At 38.2% G+C, this 20,570-nt stretch overlaps 1 protein-coding gene across 1 annotated transcript in view; it reads left to right on the plus strand.

The window, feature by feature from the left end:
* LOC128656254 (neprilysin-like) overlaps positions 1-20,570 on the plus strand; it is a 302,039-nt gene that overhangs the window by 77,057 nt on the left and 204,412 nt on the right. The window contains exon 7 of the mRNA XM_053710071.1: positions 12,956-13,074. Coding sequence (XP_053566046.1) covers positions 12,956-13,074 — 119 coding nt within the window. The remainder of the gene's footprint in view (positions 1-12,955; positions 13,075-20,570) is intronic.

Below are 20,570 nucleotides of genomic sequence, written 5' to 3' on the forward strand. Positions count from 1 at the left end.
TTAGTGTTTTTTAGATAGTATTTTATTTCGGGGGGTTGGTTGTGTGGGTGGTGGGTTTTACTGTTGGGGGGGTTGTTTGTATTTTTTTTTTACAGGTATAAGAGCTGATTACTTTGGGGCAATGCCCCGCAAAAGGCCCTTTTAAGGGCTATTGGTAGTTTATTTTAGGCTAGGGGTTTTTTTTTATTTTGGGGGGTCTTTTTTTATTTTAATAGGGCTATTAGATTAAGTGTAATTAGTTTAAATATCTGTAATTTGTTTATTATTTTCTGCAATTTAGTGTTTTTTTTTGTATTTTAGCTAATTTTTTTTAATTTAGATAATTGTATTTAATTTAGTTAATTTATTTAATTATAGTGTAGTGTTAGGTGTTAGTGTAACTTAGGTTTGGTTTTATTTTACAGGTACTTTTGTATTTATTTTAGCTAGGTAGTTAGTAAATAGTTAATAACTATTTAATAACTATTCTAACTAGTTAAAATAAATACAAACTTAACTGTGAAATAAAAATAAACCCTAAGATAGCTACAATGTAACTATTAGTTATATTGTAGCTATCTTAGGGTTTATTTCATAGGTAAGTATTTAGTTTTAAATAGGAATAATTTAGTTAATGATAGGAATATTTATTTAGATTTATATAAATTATATTTACGTTAGGGGGTGTTAGGTTTAGAGTTAAACTTAGGTTTAGGGGTTAATAACTTTAATATAGTGGCAGCGACGTTGGGGGCGGCAGATTAGGGGTTAATAAATGTAGGTAGGTGGGGCGATGTTAGGACTGGCAGATTAGGGGTGAATAATATTTAACTAATGTTTGCGAGGCGGGAGTGCGGTGGTTTAGGTGTTAATATGTTTATTATAGTGGCGGCGACATTGGGGGTGGCAGATTAGGGGTTAAAAAGTGTAGGTAGGTTGCGGTGACATTGGGGCAGCAGATTAGGGGTTAATAAATATAATGTAGGTGTCAAGGATGTTGGGGGCAGCAGATTAGGGGTTCATAACTATAATGTAGGTGGTGGCGGTGTCTGGAGCGGCAGATTAGGGGTTAATAATATAATGTAGGTGTCGGCGATGTTGGGGGCGGCAGATTAGGGGTTAATGAATTAGGGGCTGAGTTACTGAGTTTTACGCTGCTTTTTTGCAGGTGTTAGACTTTTTCAGCCGGCTCTCCTCGTTGATTCCTATGGGGAAATCGTGCACGAGCACATACGACCAGCTCACCGCTGGTATAAGCAGCACTGGTATTGGAGTGCGGTAATGAGCAAAATTTTGCTCAACGCTCACTTCTCTCCTTTTAACTACGGGTTTCTGAAAACTCGTAATACCAGCGCTGCATGTAAGTGAGCAGTGAGGGAAAACTGCACGGTAGCACTGCATAGCCTCTAACGCAAAACTCGTAATCTAGGTGTTAGGTAGTATAATCAATTTGGTTGCATTTATCCTACCATACCATGACAACGGCTTGGTGGTCCAGGCCTGTAGTGTGGTTACTATGTCATTTTTTAGGGTTTTGAGGTTTAGTGAGGTTATGTCTTCGGTCATGGGTGTGATATACACTCCTAAATATTTTATCACTTTTTTTTGAGTACGGAAATGGAATTGTTGCTGTATGGTTTCTAGTGTAGTTTTAGGTACTACAAAGCTTAGAAGCTCAGATTTTGAAATATTAATGTTAAAATTAGAGTAGAGGCCGTATGTATGCAATGTCAAAATTAATGAGGAAACTGAGTAAACGGGGTCAGTTAGAGTCATAAAAATGTCACCCGCATACAGGGTTATTTTATAAATAGATTGTACTATTTGGAATCCAGATATATTTGTTTGGTTTCTAAATTATGTGGCTAAAATCTCCATTGCAAATGCAAATATCAATGGTAAGAGGGGGCATCCTTGTCTCGTGACATTTGTAATTAAGAAAGGTTGGGAAATAGATTAAATTAATCTAATTTTTGCTTGTGGTTTATTGTATAGTGTAAATATTCGGCCTATAAACTTTTGATCAAATCCAAATTGAGACATTGTGTATTTTAGGAAAAGCCAGTCTAACCTATCAAAGGCTTTTTCAGCGTCCATTGATATAAACACAGAAGGAATTTGGTGTTGGTTTGCATATTCCATAATATTGAGTATTTTGGTAGTGTTATCTCTGGATTCTCGGGTAGGAGTAAAGCCAGCTTGATCAGTATGAATTATGTTGGAGAGTGCAGAATTGATGCGATTTGCTAGTATTTTATATCCACATTCAACAGAGAGATACGGCAAAAATTTGTTGGGTTTGTTTGTGGTTTGCCCGGTTTGGGAATTACTGTAACATGTGACTCTAACATTGAGGGCAGGAAGGGGTTGTCTTCTGTAGCTTTGTTAAAGATTTGTGTGGGGCTAGAACCGAAGGGAATTTTTTGTATTATTCGGAGGAAAAACCATCTGGGGCAGGGCTTTTCCCGTGTTTTAGAGTTTTAATGGCAGACAGAGTTTCTTGTATAGTAATTGGCCAGTTTAACTGCTGTAATTGGTCATCATTTATTTTAGGTAGTGGTCAATTTGTAACATAAGCGGAGAGATTGTGTATATGTTCGAGTGAAGGGGGATCCATTTGTATGTTATATAGGTTTGTGTAGTATTCTTGAAAAGCTTGAAGGATTTCTACAGTGTTTTGTAAGGGTTTTTTGTGGGAGGGTAATTTCATAGATATAATTTTTAAACCTCTTTTTTTTTAGGGCTCTGGCTAATAGTTTACCAGCTCTGTTATTCTCATTATGCTATTAGTTTTTTTTATGTAGGGTTTGATATTCGATTTCTAAAAAACTGTCTAGAGCACTTTGCACTTCTTTGAGATCTTTTTCTATTGTAGTGTTATTTGGGTCTTCTTTTTGTGCAAAGTCTAATTTGGTGAATTTGTTTGTCAAGTCTTTATATTGTGTACGATTCATGTGCTGGGCATGGGCTTTAAGCTTGATGAGTTCTCCTCTTAAAACACATTTGTGTGCCGCCCAAATCATGTAATTATCTTTAAAAGAGTTGGAATTGTGAGTAAAGTATTCAGAAATGGTTTGAGATAATTTAGTAATTGTATTGGGATTATTCATCACGGGTTCATCTAACTTCCAGGTGTATGTATTTAAGGGTATTTCAGGCATTGAGGGGAGTGGTCAGACCATGATGTAGGGGAGATATCACTACGATAGATGTATGCAAGGCCTTTTGGTTTGTGAAGATATAATAAAGTCTACCATAAGATTTATTGGGATGTGAAAAAAAGTTATAGCCCTTCTTGTCCTGGTGTATAAATCTCCACGTATCGTAGAGATTGAGGTCTTTTAGGCCTTTCCATAAGGTTTTGGTAACCTTTTTGGAAATCTGTACATTAGGTTTTGAGCTATCTATTGATGGTTGTAAAAGAGTGTTAAAGTCTCCTGCTAAATATATTGGGCCTTTGGCTATATCCAATGTTCTTGTGAACATACTTTTTAAAAAGGGTATCTGGTTAGTGTTTGGTGCGTATACATTTATTAATGTATCACGCCTGAACATATTCGATCCTTCCCAGTCAGGCTTCAGATGCCGCCACAGCACTGAAACTGTGCTAGTCAGAGTGCTAAATGATCTCCTCATGGCAAGAGACATCCTAATGCTCCTGGATCTCTGAGCTGCATTTGACACCATTGACTACAGGATTCTTGTGAGGGATCCCCGGTTACCCCAACTGGGTAGCTCCGCCAAAGTGGTCCTTCCGTTGCCTGGAACAAGTGGCTATGTAGCCCAGGAAAGTGATTCTAGCAGGAGCCCATCTAAATGACTAGACAGCCTAGCATTCAGGTGAAAATAGAACAGACTTTATTGGGACAAACACACATCTTTTATACACACACACATCTTGATAAAACAGGGAGACAATGCCACAGTTTTCCCACCATTTTCGCCCCTCCAGACTGACCGGCGCCTCTATAGCAACCATAGTCCCACAGAATCACAGGACACAGTGGTGACGGTTTGGGTGTGATCCCGGGGGAGCGGTGGAACTTCCAGGGTGTCAATTGAAAGCTCTCTGTCCCCAGATGCCGCAGACATCAAAAAGCAGTGTGATTGGGGACCGGAGATACAGCCTGTTGAAGTTATGGAGGTAGGGGTACAGAACCCCCAGTTCCCAAAGTAGCTCCCCTCCGGTAATTCCCCCACCTCTTGTCCTCCCTAGGGGCTACTAATCCCAAAAAGAGCAGAGCTCTAGGGCACATGGTTGCTGGAGCGACCAGGGGTAAAGTTAGCGGGTGTCCTGCTGTCCTGTGGCCGACTGGGAGTTCCAGGAGCCCGGACAGCCTGAGAGGGGTTAGGCGGGTGTCCGTGGTGAGGTGGCCGACCGGGAGATCCAGGGGCCCGGCCAGCCTAGGAGGGTTTTCCTGGTCATACACCAGCTTTTCACAAGACAAGCAAACCAAAGCTTCCAGGGATTGTGGTTGCTCTGAGGAGCCCAAAACCACTGAGAAACAACAGGGGTGAGGTTATATGGGGTAGGGGTTTAACCCTTGCAACCTGGTATCCGTGACAATTCTAATAGAGCGCTTGCAGCACATCTGTGGTCTAGGAGTCACAGTCCTTAACTGGTTTAAATATTTCCTCGCTGTTAGATCACAGAGAGTAATATCAGGATCAAGCTTATCAGCACCGACAGATCTGGCCTGTTGAGTTCCACAAGGATCCATCCTGTCTCCCATGCTATTCGCAATTTACTTACTACCACTGAGGGACATCATTAACAGACATGGCCTGAGGTATCATTGTTACACTGATGACACACAACTCTATGTCTCCTTTGCTCCAGATACTACAGACCCAGCATGCCACATAAACAGTTGCTTAACAGACCTCATAGAATGGATTAATGCTAGCTGTCTCAAAGTGAACCCGGACAAAACAGAGTTACTCTTGGTGAGGGAACCCCAGGCATCAAAAATATCCCACGATCACCCAACTGGCCTGGAGGTGGAGGCTCTGAACTCGTTAGTTCAGCAAAGGTACAAAACCTCAGAGTGCTGATTGACCCTGGACTATCTTTTAAACAGCAGATTAAAATCTGCCTACTTTCATCTGAAAAACAGCCAGGATACAACACTTAATTCCACTGGATGATATGCCAAGACTACTGACCAATCAAACTCGCTGCTGCCACATAACACCTGTTATCCACTCCCTGCATTGGCTTCCAATTAAATGGCGAACATATTTTAAAATTGGCCTGATGACCTTCAAGCCTTAAACAACCAAGGCCCACAATACCTGAAAGAGCTCCTAACACTCTACATCCCATCCCGCTAACTTAGGTTAGCCAACACATCCCTCCTCTCAGTGCCAAGAATAAGGACAAACTCAGGCTCCAGAACATTTGGCCATGCTGCCCCTACTTTATGGAACTCTTTACTTTGCGCAATCAGAGAGGCACCATCCTTACAGACTTTTAAAAAAAAGTTAAAGACCCACCTCTTCCATCAGGCATTCAGTCTGCTTATCTAACGTTCAGAAACTCCTAACTTTTGTCTTTATGTTCGTATATTTGTAAAGTGTTTTGAGTCTCACAGGGAGAAAAGCGCTATATAAATTGCAAATTATTATTATAAAATATTATAATGTTACGGGTCTTCCATAAAGGAGGCCTACCAATCCTAAGAATTGTTCTTCTCTATCCCTATTGAGTTGAATCAAGTTGAAGGGAAGGGATTTTCTGAAAAGTATACTAACTCCGTTTTTTTTTCTTTGGCTCTGAGCTATGAAAATGTGTAGTGTAGGTTTTCCCTAAGTATTTGGGTTCCCTGTTTTGCTTGTAGAAAAATTATATCAACTTGTCTTTTTGGTAGATCTGAAAGTGCTTTGGACCTTTAATTAGGGGAGTTTAAACCTTTTGCATTTTGTGTTAGTAAGGTTAGTTGTTTGGCAGTATTTAAGCTGGAGTAATGCATATTGGAATGAATGTAATTGCGTGATATTTGGAATGGTACGTAAGATTTGGTACTGGTTTGGAGGTTTGAGCAAATATTGGAGATGATTCTGCGGAAAGAAAAACATATCAATACATAAAATGCATACAAACAATTTTGTAACAGAAAAGCTTAACTTATAATTGTAATAATATAAACATGTTTCTCTTCCTAATATAGGGCATAATGAGAGAAATTAAAGGGGATGTGGTATGGCAAGCCCTAATATTTTGTCTATTTGAAGATCATATTAACTAACTAGCCTAGCTTCAGTTTGTATCTAATTTTAACCATCTATATTTAGCTTTGGTAATGTCCATAGTCCAGGTGCACTTGTTTTCCACAGTGCAAAATTAAAGAAGGGGTCGGGGGATTTTTAATGAAAAGTCAGAATGACAGAGTACTTACCTTACATGTTCAGGACCATGCGTCTGGGCCTTTCAAATTTCCTTCTGTTTCTGGGATTATGGTGAAGAGGATGAAGGGAAGGGACTAAGTTTCCCATCTTTTGATGACGGTGGTGTGTTAGGCTTGTCTTTTTTGGTAGAGGTAGTAGCTGTGCACCAGGATGATGTAGGTGTACCCGGATTTTTGTTGGAGGAAGGGAGAGATCTTTCAGTAGTTGTGTGGCTTGATGGTGGATCATCGTCCAGTGTTGCACAGAAAGAAACTATGTCCTCAGGGTTTTTGCAGATCAGTCTAGTATTGTTTCTAAGGATCCAAATTTGGGTTGGGAATCCCCATCTGTATGGAATCTTTTTGTTTCAAAGTAGGGTGGTTAGTGGGGAGAATTCCTTCCTTTTTTGTAGGGTTTGAAATGAAAAGTCTTGATAGAACTGTAATACATTTCCCCTGAAACGAATTGGCTTGTACTTGCGAGATTGATTTAACAGCATCTCTTTTTCCAAGAAGTTCTTGAATCGATGACTATGTCCATTGGTGGAGCAGTATCGGGAGGTTTGGGTCTCAGAGATCTATGGGCCCTGACCCATTGGATATCTGTCGTATGAGAAGCTTCCTTTACTTGTTGAAATAGTGTTTGAAGGTATACAGGGAAGTCTCATGGTAGAACTGATTCAGAAACCCCACATATTCTTAGGTTTTTCCGTCTGCTGCGGTTCTCTAAATCTTCCAGTTTCTCTTGTAGAGAATAGATTGCGTCTTGTTGTGTGGTAACCTGTTCTGTCAATGTGTGGACTTCTTCTTTTAATAGGTCTTGATTGCCCTCTAGGGTTTCAACCTGGAATCTCAGGGTATGAATGTCCTGCTTCATATCTGCAAGCTCTTCTCTTATGCAGGTACGGACTATGTCTGCTATTTTGTGCTTAGATGGTAAATTATGTAGGATAGTTGTTGATAATTGTGAGTTATCAATTTGAGGTTCAGATCCATTACCTTTTTGTGAGTTCAATATGGCGTTTCTTTCCCCTTGGTCCTTTTTAGTGGCAGAGGTGTCTAATGTTTCAGAGGGGTGCAGAAAAGATGACATTGTAAGGGTTTTCACTCCTAGTTGTTGAGTAGGTTTATCTAGCTTTACTGTGCATCTGGTTGCCATGATGTCTATATTGAACTCTGGTATTATGCAGAAAAGGTTGCTGATGTCAACTGAGTAGTGGGATGTTTGATATCTTAAGAGAGTCTCTGAGTTAATATCAGTAAGATTGGAGATTGTATCCTTACTTGTTGCATTGTCTTCTAAGTTAGCTGTTAGTAGAAGGTTTCGCAAGCACCCCTATTTCATGGTCTCTCCTTAGTAAACTAAATGAGTAGTATTATTTATGTAGATTGTAGTGTCCTCTTCACTGATATTCCATATATACCTGTGGCAGTACATCAAAATCAGCTATTTATTTTGGGTCTAGCAGGCATGAAGAATACTATCTGATGCTTTTTTGCTAAATGTAAGTTTATTGGCTATTTATTTATTTACGGTACAGCTACTGCTTAAATCGCGTTTGTGTTTTATTTGCATGTCAATGCGTTTTTTTGACCTGCAATGTTAAGTTAAGTGCATACTGTGTGATTATGTGCTATACCTGCTGTCTAGAGTGGCCTGCCACATGGTGGGTTTGTGTGGTCTCGCCGCTGTTCTCTTCTCTCCTGTTCTTGTTGGCGGATGAGGCAGGTAGCCGAGACAGGTAGCCAAAGGTATGCGACATGGTTTGCTGGTTAGTGAGCGGCAGCTATATTCTCGACTTGTCCTGTATTTATTGTCATTAGGTCTTGAGGGGAGGATGCAGGCCTGACTTCCGGTCCTGTGTATGGTGTTGTTGAAACTGAGCCGACGCGCTTTTAGCTTTCAAGCTGGAAGGTGCGCCGTCAGTGAATCTCAAGAAGTAGCTGTGGGGTATCATGGTCCCTTCCCCCATGTTTTAGTCTGGGTTTACCAGGGATTTGGCTAGGCTAATTTAGTGACCGGTGTTACACTGCTCTCATGGCAGCTGCCGGCCCCCCAAATGTTTTAATGTTTTAATCAATTTCTTATATACAATAGTTAGGTACAATATAACTGGGGGAAATTTCAGAAATAACGTGTTTTTTTTTTGGGTGGGGCAGTTACCTTGCTAAGTTTCATAAAAGGGCCAGGATGCAAGGGACTAAACCTGGGAAGTCCGGGGAGGGGAGTAAATTTCGATGTTCTATAGCTAGAGTCAGGACAGTTGAAGGCAAAGTCACAGGTAATCTATGGGCAAAGCTGGGAATTTTGGCAGCATGACTAGGCTTTTGCATTCCTGGAAACTGTTGTTGATCGGTCAATGACTAAAAGATGCTTTGATAAAATTAATAATAAATATTCAGAAAGGTTTGTTGAATATTATAAAAAATTGAGAGAATGTTCTTCCTAACTTAAACACAACTGTTCCTGTATGATGATTTGATTTACAAAGTAATAGGACAGAAATGCGGGCCTCTCTACAAACTCATTTCAGGGCCATGCATAGGTCATACATAAGTTATACATTATCTCATATAATGATTTCAGAATCTTTCAATTATTTAAATCTTATATGCAGCTCCCAAACAACTAAACAAATTACAATCATTTTTTTAAATAAAAGCTATATTTGTTACAAGGAAAAGTATTTTACATATGTTTAGTGGTAATTGTGATGAAATTTAAAGTTAAAGATCCCCCCACTGTTTAAAAGGGGAACTTAATACTAGTTACTGATTATGATTGAATGGTTTAAATGGTTTATATAGAAGTAAATTATTTGTTTTAGTTCATTGTTTGTGATTTTAGTAGCAGTTTCTTCTGATTGCTTTAACATCAACTAAAGCAGTTTGTAATTATCTTTCCTTTGGGTGGGTTTTAAAGGGACATGAAACCCAAATTGTTTCTTTCATGAATCAGAAAATACAATTTTAAATAACATTTAAATTTTCTTCTATTATCAAATTTGCTTCATTCTTTAGATAGTATCCTTTGTTGAAGAAATAGCAATGCACATGGGTGAGCCAATCACGAGGCCTCTATGTGCAGCCACCAATCAGCAGCTACTGAGCATATTTAGATATGCTTTTATATAAAGTATATCAAGAGAATAAAGCAAATTAGATAATAGTACTAAATTGAAAAGTTGTTTAAAAGTGCATGTTTTTTCTAAATCATGAAAAAAAAATTGGGGTTCATGTCTCTTTAAAGGAACATGAAAACCAAAATTGTTCTTTCGTGATTCTTATAGAGTATGGAATTTAAAACATAAATGTCTAATTTACTTCTGTTATCAAATGTGTTTTGTCCTCTTAGTGTTCTTTTTTTTTAAAAGCAGGTAGGTAGGCACATGAGCTTACCAGTATACTAGGCTTAGGAGCATGCAGTTTTGCATAAATAATTTTAACGTTGCTATATATTTGCTAGAGAGCCAGGTGGCCGCAGTGTTTGCTGCCATGTAGTGTTCCAAATACGTACACAGTACATTATTCTCTTCAACAAAGACTACCATAAGAGTGAAGCAAATTTGATAACAGAAGTAAATTGGAAATTTAAAAAAATATTTATGAATTGTATTAATGCATCTGGGTATTTGATGGTACTGTGACACTGCGTGGGTAATTATAGTACGTGTCTACGTGTCGGCATTTAGCGAACTGTGTCTGCTCGCCCTTTAATAAATCTACCTCAAAGCCTGAGCAGTTTACTCTAGTTATGGTGGAGATGACTGCTATGAAAAACCTGGTAGTCCTTCTAGTGATGTAATTGGTGGTTTAGAGAACAATGGTTTTATTAAGAAGAAACATGGTACATTGACATTTGAATTTAAGGTGGTGCTTTATACTAGGGCCTGAGCATTGGCATGATCATAGGATCTTCTAGCATAAGGTTCCAAAAGCTCTAATGTAAACGTTTGGCGTTCTATCATTTCAGGATCTGGTAAAATCTTCTTCAGTTAGTTCAAGTAAAGATAATCCTCCTGAATTCTTAACATGGTTCGAATGTGATGAAGTATTAATCTGGATACAATTTAAAATGATGAATGTTTTGTCTGGTTCTGATATATTTAAAATAATTAAAAGAATCAAAGGTGAACTATACACATTGAATAAAGTGCCTTATATTAACCATTTACAAAAAATATTATACATAACACCCTTACAAAAATCTAGCTCTCCTGCCACCTTTGATTTCCTTTCTGGCACAATTGAGATCCCGTGCAGTAAATCAATCAATGTTGCAGGAATCTACCCCCCACCTAGCTCCCCTGTGCATTCCCTTTCTGACATAGCACATCTCTTTAGTGAAACTATAGATCAAAACCCCAAAAGTAAAATTTTGGTTTTTGGAGATTTTAATATTGATTGTCTGAATCAAAAAATAATAGTTGTCACTCGCTGTTTAAATCTTTGCAGCTAACGCAACTAATCTCCTCCCCAACTCGCAAAAACATCAAAAGTCATAATCACACCCTGCTCGACTGGATTCTCTCCACTTCTCCCGACCAAATCCAGGAGGCAGGTATTCTCCCTAACATTTTTAGTGACCACTGCTTAGTGTACTGCATGCCCAAATAAAGGCAACTAAATCCTCTCCCAAGGTTAAAATCACCAGGTCCTTCAAAAAAATGTAATCTTAAATCATTTCTAAATGACATCAAGAACCTCCCCTGGCACAGAATAAATCTAATTCCAGATCTAGACTCTGCAGTTGAATTCTTTCAGTCTGAACTCCTACAAGCTTGGAATTTACATGCCCCGCTGCGTAAGGTGAGAGTAAAAAGAGCACACTTGAATTGGATCACAGCCAACCTCATTCAAATGTACCAGTTTCGGGATTCATTGTGGTCAAAGTTCAAGCATACTGGATCTATGAACGATCACTGTGTATATAGACAATGGCGAAATATATGCACTAAACAAAAAAATTGTCCTTGGAAAATCTGAACAATAACATATCAAACCCTAGAAAGTTTTGGAAACTCATAAATAACTTACAAAATCCACCAATCCAACTATCAGACCTCTGATCAATCAGGTTTTCGTCCGAATCACTACACTACACCTGCCCTCCTTAAAGTTTGCAACGACATCCAAACTGGCATGGAACAAGGAGACCTAACTGGAGCTATTTTCCTTGATTTTGCAAAGACCTTTGACACATTAGACCATGACATACTACTGCTCAAACTAAAAAACTCTGGTATTGCTGATCGTCTGTTAACCTGGTTTCGATCATATCTATCGGATTGATTACAATATGTCTCCATTTCTGACAGCGACTCCTTACCTCTCCCAGTCACATGTGGTGTTCCCCAAGGTTCCATTCTGGGCCCCCTACTATTCACATTATTTATAAATGATCTTCTTAATGTCTGCAAATCCTCAACTGTACACATGTACGCAGACGACACAGTAATCTATGCAAACAATTCCAATCTGCCGCAGCTTGAAGCAGTGCTCCAAGACCAGTTCACAGAGGTAGAAAAGTGGATCTCAAAAACAAACTCTTCCTAAACACTGACAAAACTGTCACAATGATCTTTGGAATGGGACGTAAATTACACAAACTACAAAATTCCCATCTATGCATCAAAACAAAATCCAATTGCACATTGACCGCAGTCCACTCTTTCAAATACTTGGGTATGTTGTTAGACCCTAATCTATCTTTTGGCCTCCACATAGAAACTTGCATCTAAACTTTATCCAAAACTAGGTGCCCTGTACAAACAAATCCTGCCTCAGCTCTACAGTAAAGGAAAAGGTTGTACAGCAAATGCTGATGCATATCAGGGATTACAGGGACGAAGTATACGCACCTGCACCGCAAACTCACCTTAATAAGCTTAATACATTGTATAACTCATTCTGCCACTTTGTGCTACAATGTAACTACAGGACCCACCATTGTGACATGCTAAAAGAACTAAGCTGGCTGTCGCTAGAATTCAGACGCACCCTCCATCTTTCCTGCCTTGTGTTTAAGAGCTTTTCTGGGAAGCTCCCACCCTACCTGAGCAGAATGCTCTCCTCGACTATTCCCATATCCTATAACCTCCGATCCAATACCAGCACATTATTTAGTTTGCCTCAATACAAAAAGAAAGCAGCTCAATCCTCCTTTTCCTACAGAGCACCACAATTATGGAACGACCTCCCGCACACTTTCAAACCTTCCCCAAGCCTAATATCCTTTAAGAGATCCCTCTCTACATATCTCAAAACAGAATGCTCCTGTCATGGTTGATTAAATATTTTGTACCTGCTCTATGTTACATTTTTGCATATATTGTGTATTATTATTGTTTTTGTATTTTATTGTACCCTATTGTATCAATGCAAAGTTTTGTGGACCCAGGACATACTTGAAAATGAGAAAAATCTCAATGTATCCTTCCTGGTAAAATATTTTATAAATAAATAACAGCAATTTACCAACAAATTACTAGTTGTGCATATAATTAGTTCAAAGTGGAAATCATATAGCAGATTCAATGCATGAGCACTTTGATATACAGTAATCTCACTGTTAAACATGTCTTTTTTAGGTACTCAATGGTCATTTGAGAAGACAAATTCCATTTTAACTTCAAAGTATGGAAAAAGTGGACTTATTGCTATATATGTAACAGTGGACTTCAAGGACACCAATGTTTATAGTTTATATGTAAGTTACTGTTAGCCCTGCAGAATCTGTCGGCACTCTAAAATACCTGATAATAATAGTAATAACTGTATGCTTTATTTTAACTATAAGAAATCTGCAACAGATTTTATGTGGAAAAGTGTATGTAACAGATCTCTCTTTCTCTTCTATTCATTAATTAACTCTTCATTTCATAATTCTAGTTTAATATTCTCTCTTCTCTCTCCACTTATTTTAAGGAAATTGTCATATTTTGTTGTAAGTTTCAAATGGTGTGAAATTGCTGCTGGGTTTGCACCAATGTTCAGGGAAAGCTGCCTACACAGCTGGTATAAAGATGTGTGTAACAAAAAGTACATTTGTGTGGATAGCTGTTATTGCAGTTAAAGAAACAATACATTAATTTTATAAGCACATTTAAAATATCTCCAATTAAAGGGATATGCAACCAAAAAGTTGTTGTTTTTTATGATTTTTTTATGATTTTAAACAACTTTCTATCCATGGTAACAAAGCAAATTTGATAACAGAAGTAAATTGAAAACTGCAAAGCATCATAAAAAATGTGCATACAAAACTAATGATTTTAAGAAGCTGTTACAAAATGAACTAATCCTAACAACTTTGGGCTTAATTTATTAAGCATGGTGCGGACAAGGTTCCAGACTTGGGAACCTGTTGGCCCTGCTTTGCATCGAATGGGCAGCAGACGTACAGTGTCCACTGCCCGTTCAATTCAAACCAGGGCAAACAAGTTGTATCATTACACTCTCACTTGAGTGTGTGATGTTCCTTCCTTCTCTTGAGTGACCAGGGGCCTGTCAATCACCCCGAACAAACATGTTTGGGTGATTTTTCTTCGCCAACTCAGAGGTGGCGGTGAGTGTAAACAGCAGAGGTCTGGTGACCACTGTTTCTTACATTGTTGAAAGCAGGCTTGAATGTGAAAACTTGCCCCACAAGGGCTCAAAAACATAATTGAGTCCTTTATCTTAAATTAAAAGGTATATGTTACCCATAAGCTAAATCATTTGAAAGTGATACTGCATATCTGTATTGTAGCACATTTCAGTTAAACCTCAATGCATGTGTTGTTATAATAGTATAGTAAGTGAAAACACTTATAGCACTCTGGATACTTATAAAACAATCCTCAGAATGAAAATGTCAAATTCTTATGCGTGTGACTTCATGGTATAATTAGGAAAAGATAATGTGAGTCATGAATTATAAGTGAAAGTACAAATTATTAACAGTGAATCAATATTAATGCAAACTATAGGAATATGCAATCAGTAACAACAAGATACTTGTAGTAATAAATCAGTGATAAGCCAAATAATGTTACATCACAATAATCTGTTAGTAAGATTACTGCAATATAACAGAATAATTTGCTTTATGACATTTAGATAATTTTTACATAATTGACTATACCAGATAAAGGGCAAGATTACAAGTATCGAGAGGTTTTGCGCTCATCGGGCTTACCACTCATATTTTTGCAAGTTGAGTGGAAAGCGATCGTGTGAGCGCAATCGCGATTTATACTAGAATCATTACCGAAACTTCAGAGCTGTGGTTAACTGTTTCGCAAAAATAGCAAGTTGCACAAAACACATAAAAAATACAGTTACACTCATAATAACACTGTCTAATAAAAATTGTTCTAAAATAATATTTAACAAAAAGGTTATAAGGTCTCAAAGATATATGAGATCTCGGGTGTTAACATAGAGATAAATACATATACACAAACACACACATGCAGGTACAAACATTTATACAGACATACGTATATGTATTTGTATATGTATTTATATATGTCTGTATATGTGTGCATATGTATGTATGTATCTACAGACATATAAACACATATAAACATAAATATATATGTATACATATGCATATACACATATATATATATATATATATATATATATATATATATATATAAGAGCAATAGAGCATATTTATGCAATGTTAAATTTTAATAAAGGTTTTAACTATGTATTTACTCTAAATATTTCACATTCCAGTGTTCTGCACATAGAACATGTATTTATATATATATATATATACACACACACATATATATATATACAGTATATATATGCTGCGGGTAAAGTAAAAATTTGGGTAATCCTAGCATTACCCAGGTGAACCTGGCATTATCCAAGCGGCTGTGGGTAAAGCCTGATGTGACATGATAAATCTTCTCAGACTGCATTGAGTCACTGCATCAAACATATATACGATGCACTGTAATTCACGCATCTTCACTATCTCTTTTGTCTCCGCCTGCGGGGTTTAAGGGGGGGTGAAGCACATACACATCCTTATACATACACACATAAAAACAAACTCATTTACACACACACACACACAATTACAGACATATTTACACAAGCACATGCACATACATATGTGCACATATACAGACACACACATGAACACACATATATACACAAACACACACACATATACACAAACACACACACATATACACAAACACACACAGAAATATACACCCATGCAAATACACATATATATGTGTTTATATGTGTATTTTCATGTTTGTATTTTAACACAAACACACACATGCAGGTACAAACTTTTATACAGACATATACACAATCACACACATGCACATATACACAACCTCAAATGCCCATATGTACAAACACACACACATTAGAGTTTACATTACAATTACACTGCTACATTTACAATTACAGTTTAACCCTCCTCACGACGGCACAGCCATATCAGTTCTACTAACCTAATGAAGTAAAATCCAATCCACCTTTAAGTGAAGTCAAGCAGGGAACTTGCAGGGGCTTTTTACAAGCAAGGAAGCACTTCATCTAACAGTGCCATCTGCTCGCCTCTAATAGAAAAGTATATGTAAAATTATTTTAAAAATGAAGTTTATCGCTGGGGCAGCGTGTGACTTGACTTTCAGTCTGAGTGCTGATCACTAGTACTTTCTGTCACTGTGACAGCAGCCAGTCTGGCTCAGCTTTCAGGGGGAGCAAATGCCTTGTTGCCCCCCCTCCCCCTATCTGCCACTGGTGGCAAAAATTATTTTTATTTTTGGGGAGCGTTGTAAATTGTGAGACAGAGCCCCTGGTGCCCTTATGGATGAGGCTCCCCTGGCCAACCTATGTAATAGTATTTTAAATTTTGTTTACCCAGGTGTTTACAACAGCAAACAAACAAATAGCATAGTTCTCTTTAGTTGTCAAATGCAACAAAAGATTTTTTATTTATTTTTTTAAAAATGAATAGTAATTGGCTAGTTAACAATCAACTTGTAATTTCTTTTAAAAGCTATGAAAGGTTTCTCGGCACACAGATGAAAAGATGTACTTTAGCATAGCGTGGCAAGAGTAATAAACAGTAACAGAATAAGACAAACTATAGTAATCATTGTGGTAATAAATCAGTTATTAGAAAACTTATGCTACATCACAATAATGCAACATGCATGATTAATTTGCCATTAGCAAACCTATTACCTAATAAAAGATAATGCATTAATAACTGTAAGTGTTATTATACTTGGTTTATGCGTTGCAAAATAGAGAGCAAGTATTTGCTAAATTAATGTAGGGCCTCCAAGCCCAAAACATATTGAAGGGTTAAGGCCCTTAGGCCTAGATTTGGAGTTCGGCGGTAGCCGTCAAAACCAGCGTTAGAGGCTCCTAACGCTGGTTTTGGCCGCCCGCTGGTATTTGGAGTCAGTGATTAAAGGGTCTAACGCTCACTTTTCAGCCGCGACTTTTCCATACCGCAGATCCCCCTACGCCATTTGCGTATCCTATCTTTTCAATGGGATCTTTCTAACGCTGGTATTTAGAGTCGTTTCTGAAGTGAGCGTTAGAGCTCTAACGACAAAATTCCAGCTGCCTGAAAATAGCAGGAGTTAAGAGCTTTCTGGCTAACGCCTTTAAGGGACGTCATCCAAGATGAAGATCACCCTACCTTGAGCTGTCTTCACCCAGAGGGGCAGAAGTCTTCATCCGATCCGGGCAGAAGAGGACCTCCAGACAGGCAGAAGGCTTCATCCAGGTGGCATCTTCTATCTTCATCCATCCGGAGCGGGTCCATCTTCAATCCATCCGACGCGGAGCATCCTCTTCCATTGACATCCTAACGAAGAATGAAGGTTCCTTTAAATGACGTCATCCAAGATGGCATCCCTTGAATTCCGATTGGCTGATAGGATTCTATCAGCCAATCAGAAATAAGGTAGGAAAAATCCTATTGACTGATGCAATTAGCCAATAGGATTGAAGTTCAATCCTATTGGCTGATCCAATCAGCCAATAGGATTGGGCTCGTATTCTATTGGCTGTTCCAAGTAGGGTGATCTTCAAGGGGGTTAGTGTTAGGTTTTTTTTAAGGGGTTTTGGGTGGGTTTTAGAGTAGGGTTGGGTGTATGGGTGGTGGGTTTTAATGTTGGGGGGGTTGTATTTCTTTTTTTACAGGTAAAAGAGCTGATTACTTTGGGGCAATGCCCCGCAAAAGGCCCTTTTAAGGGCTATTTGTAATTTAGTATAGGGTAGGGAATTTTATTATTTTGGGGGGCTTTTTATTTTATTAGGGGGCTTAGATTAGGTGTAAAGATTAGTGGTTAATAAATATTATGTAGGTGTCGGCGGTATTAGGGGCAGCAGATTAGGGGTACATAGGGATAACGTAGGAGGCGGTGGTGTGCGGTCGGCAGATTAGGGGTTAAAAAAATTTAATAGAGTGGCGGCAATGTGGGGGGGCCTCGGTTTAGGGGTACATAGGTAGTTTATGGGTGTTAGTGTACTTTAGAGCACAGTAGTTAAGAGCTTTATGAACCAGCGTTAGCCCAGAAAGCTCTTAACTCCTGACTTTTTTCTGCGGCTGGAGTTTTGTCGTTAGATTTCTAATGCTCACTTCAGCCACGACTCTAAATACCGGCGTTAGAAAGATCCCATTGAGAAGATAGGATACGCAATTGACGTAAGGGGATCTGCGGTATGGAAAAGTCGCGGCTGCAAAGTGAGCGTTAGACCCTTTCCTGACTGACTCCAAATACCAGCGGGCGGTAAAAACCAGCGTTAGGAGCCTCTAACGCTGGTTTTGACGGCTACCACCAAACTCTAAATCTAGGCGAATGTTACAAAATTGAAAAATCCTAACACTATGAAAAATTTTAAAAAAAACTAACATTACAAGAAAATCAAACACTAAAATTATGAAAAATAAAAAAAATCTAACATTACAAAAAAAAACTAAAATTACGAAAAATAAAAAAAAATCGAACATAACAAAAAATAGTAAACTAAATTATCCAAAATAATAAAAATTAAACCTAATCTAATACCCCTATAAAAGAAAAAAGCCACCCCAAAATAAAAACACGCCCTAATCTAACAATAAACTACCAATATCCCTTAAAGTGGCTTTTTGTATGGCACTGCCCTGAAGCAATCAGCTCTTTTACCTAAAAAAAATACAAAATACCCCCTAACAATAAACCCCCCCACCCAAACAACCCCCAAAATAAAAAACCTAGCTCTAAAAAAACCTAAGCTACCCATTGCCCCTAAAGGGGCATTTGTATGGGTATTGCCCTTATAAAGTCAATCAGCTCTTTTGCTGCCTATTAAAATAAAAATTCCCTAATCTATAAAAAATAATAATAAGTCTAATCCCAAAATAGATACTCACAGTTTCTGAAGTCCGGCGGTGAAGGTCTTCTTCTAGGCGGCTTCATCTTCATCCATCGTGGGACCATCTTCTATCTTATTCCCAGAGGTGCGGAGCGGTCTTCCCCGATGCGCGAATCTGAAGCAGCAGTCCTTAACTGCGTGGAGGCTCCACTTCATGGGATCTCCGCTGCTCATTGAAGATTGAATGCACCTAGTTGAATGGTACCTTGCATTCCTATTTGCTGACATTTTCAAATCAGCCAATAGGATGAGAGCTGCTTAAATCCTATCGGCTGTTCAAATCGAGGGGGGGGTTAGAGGTTAATAGTGTAGTTTATGGGTGTTAGTATACTTTGTAACAACGGACAATATTACCAACAAATTTGTGGAACAGCAATGGGGACCAGGTTCGCGCCTAGCTATGCTAACCTATATATGGGTAAATGGGAGCATATCTTTTGGGAATCTTGCCCAGCTAGCGCGGACCTGGTCCTCTACCGTCGTTACATTGACGATATACTAATAGTCTGGAAGGGGACACAATCGGATCTTAACTTCACCTTTGAAATCATGAATAAAAACAAGAACAACCTACATTTTACATATACCAGCAGCCAGACCGATATAATTTTCCTCGACTTGAAAATCGAAGTAAAGAATGGGAAGCTAGAGACCTCAACCCACTTTAAACAAGTAGATAGCAATAACTATATACACATGACCAGTTGCCATCACTATAATTGGAAAAATAACATACCAAAGAGTCAACTGTTAAGAATGAGGAAAAACTGTTCCACTGCAGACAAATGGGAAGAACAGGCAACAACGATAAAATGTAAATTTCTTGAGAGAGGGTATAACGAGACAGAGTTGGACCAAAAAATTCAAGAAGTCAGGAGGATCGATAGATCGACTCTTACAAAATATAAAAAACCCAAAACAACAACAAATGGAGAGTCATTCGACATAGCGATGATCACAGAGTACAGTGATAACAAAAATATCATTGAAAAAATATTCAAAAAACATTGGGGCATACTAAAAGACGATGATCTGATAGGTGAAAAACTCCCTACTCAACCTAGGTTTATTTATAGAAAAACCAAGAACCTAAAGAATAAACTAGCCCCGAGCATACCTAAGAAAAAGACCGCCAGAGTTACAGACGTGTTTGGAAAAGAAATTAAAGGATTCTTTCCGTGCATATCATGCAAGTCTTGTAAACACGGCATAAAAGCATCATCCTTCATTTGTCATAACACCAAGGAAACATATAAGATCAAGGATTTAATCAGATGCCAAGACAAGGGCATTATATACATGCTTCAATGCTCATGTGGCCTACAATATGTAGGCCAAACTTCTAGAACCTTGAAGGATAGGATGCGAGAACATCTGCTACTGATCGAAAAACTAAATGTAGACACAGCTCTATACAAACACTTCACAGATAAACATAAAGGTAATACTAAAGAACTTACCTTTCTAGGGATACAAAAGATCAAAAAGGATTGGAGAGGAGGGAATTATGAAAAAAGACTCCTCACAGTAGAATCCAGGTGGATCTTTAACCTAGATTGTCTATACCCAAGAGGTCTTAATAACAAAGAAGATTTGTCGCACCTTTTTAATATGGCCTAACTACACCAAACATTCTGAATTATAAATAGATTCACTACAAAAGGAATCTTCCTGGACCAATCAACCCCTCTCAAAATGTCCTCACCAAACCAGAAATTCTGAATCAAAAACAGATATCTCAGAAAATTAATCTCTTTTTACCAAAAAATCTCTCTCTCAAATTATATCTTATGATTCAAGTCTTGA

Source organism: Bombina bombina, chromosome 4 (assembly GCF_027579735.1).
Source record: "Bombina bombina isolate aBomBom1 chromosome 4, aBomBom1.pri, whole genome shotgun sequence".
NCBI classification, from domain to species: domain Eukaryota; kingdom Metazoa; phylum Chordata; class Amphibia; order Anura; family Bombinatoridae; genus Bombina; species Bombina bombina.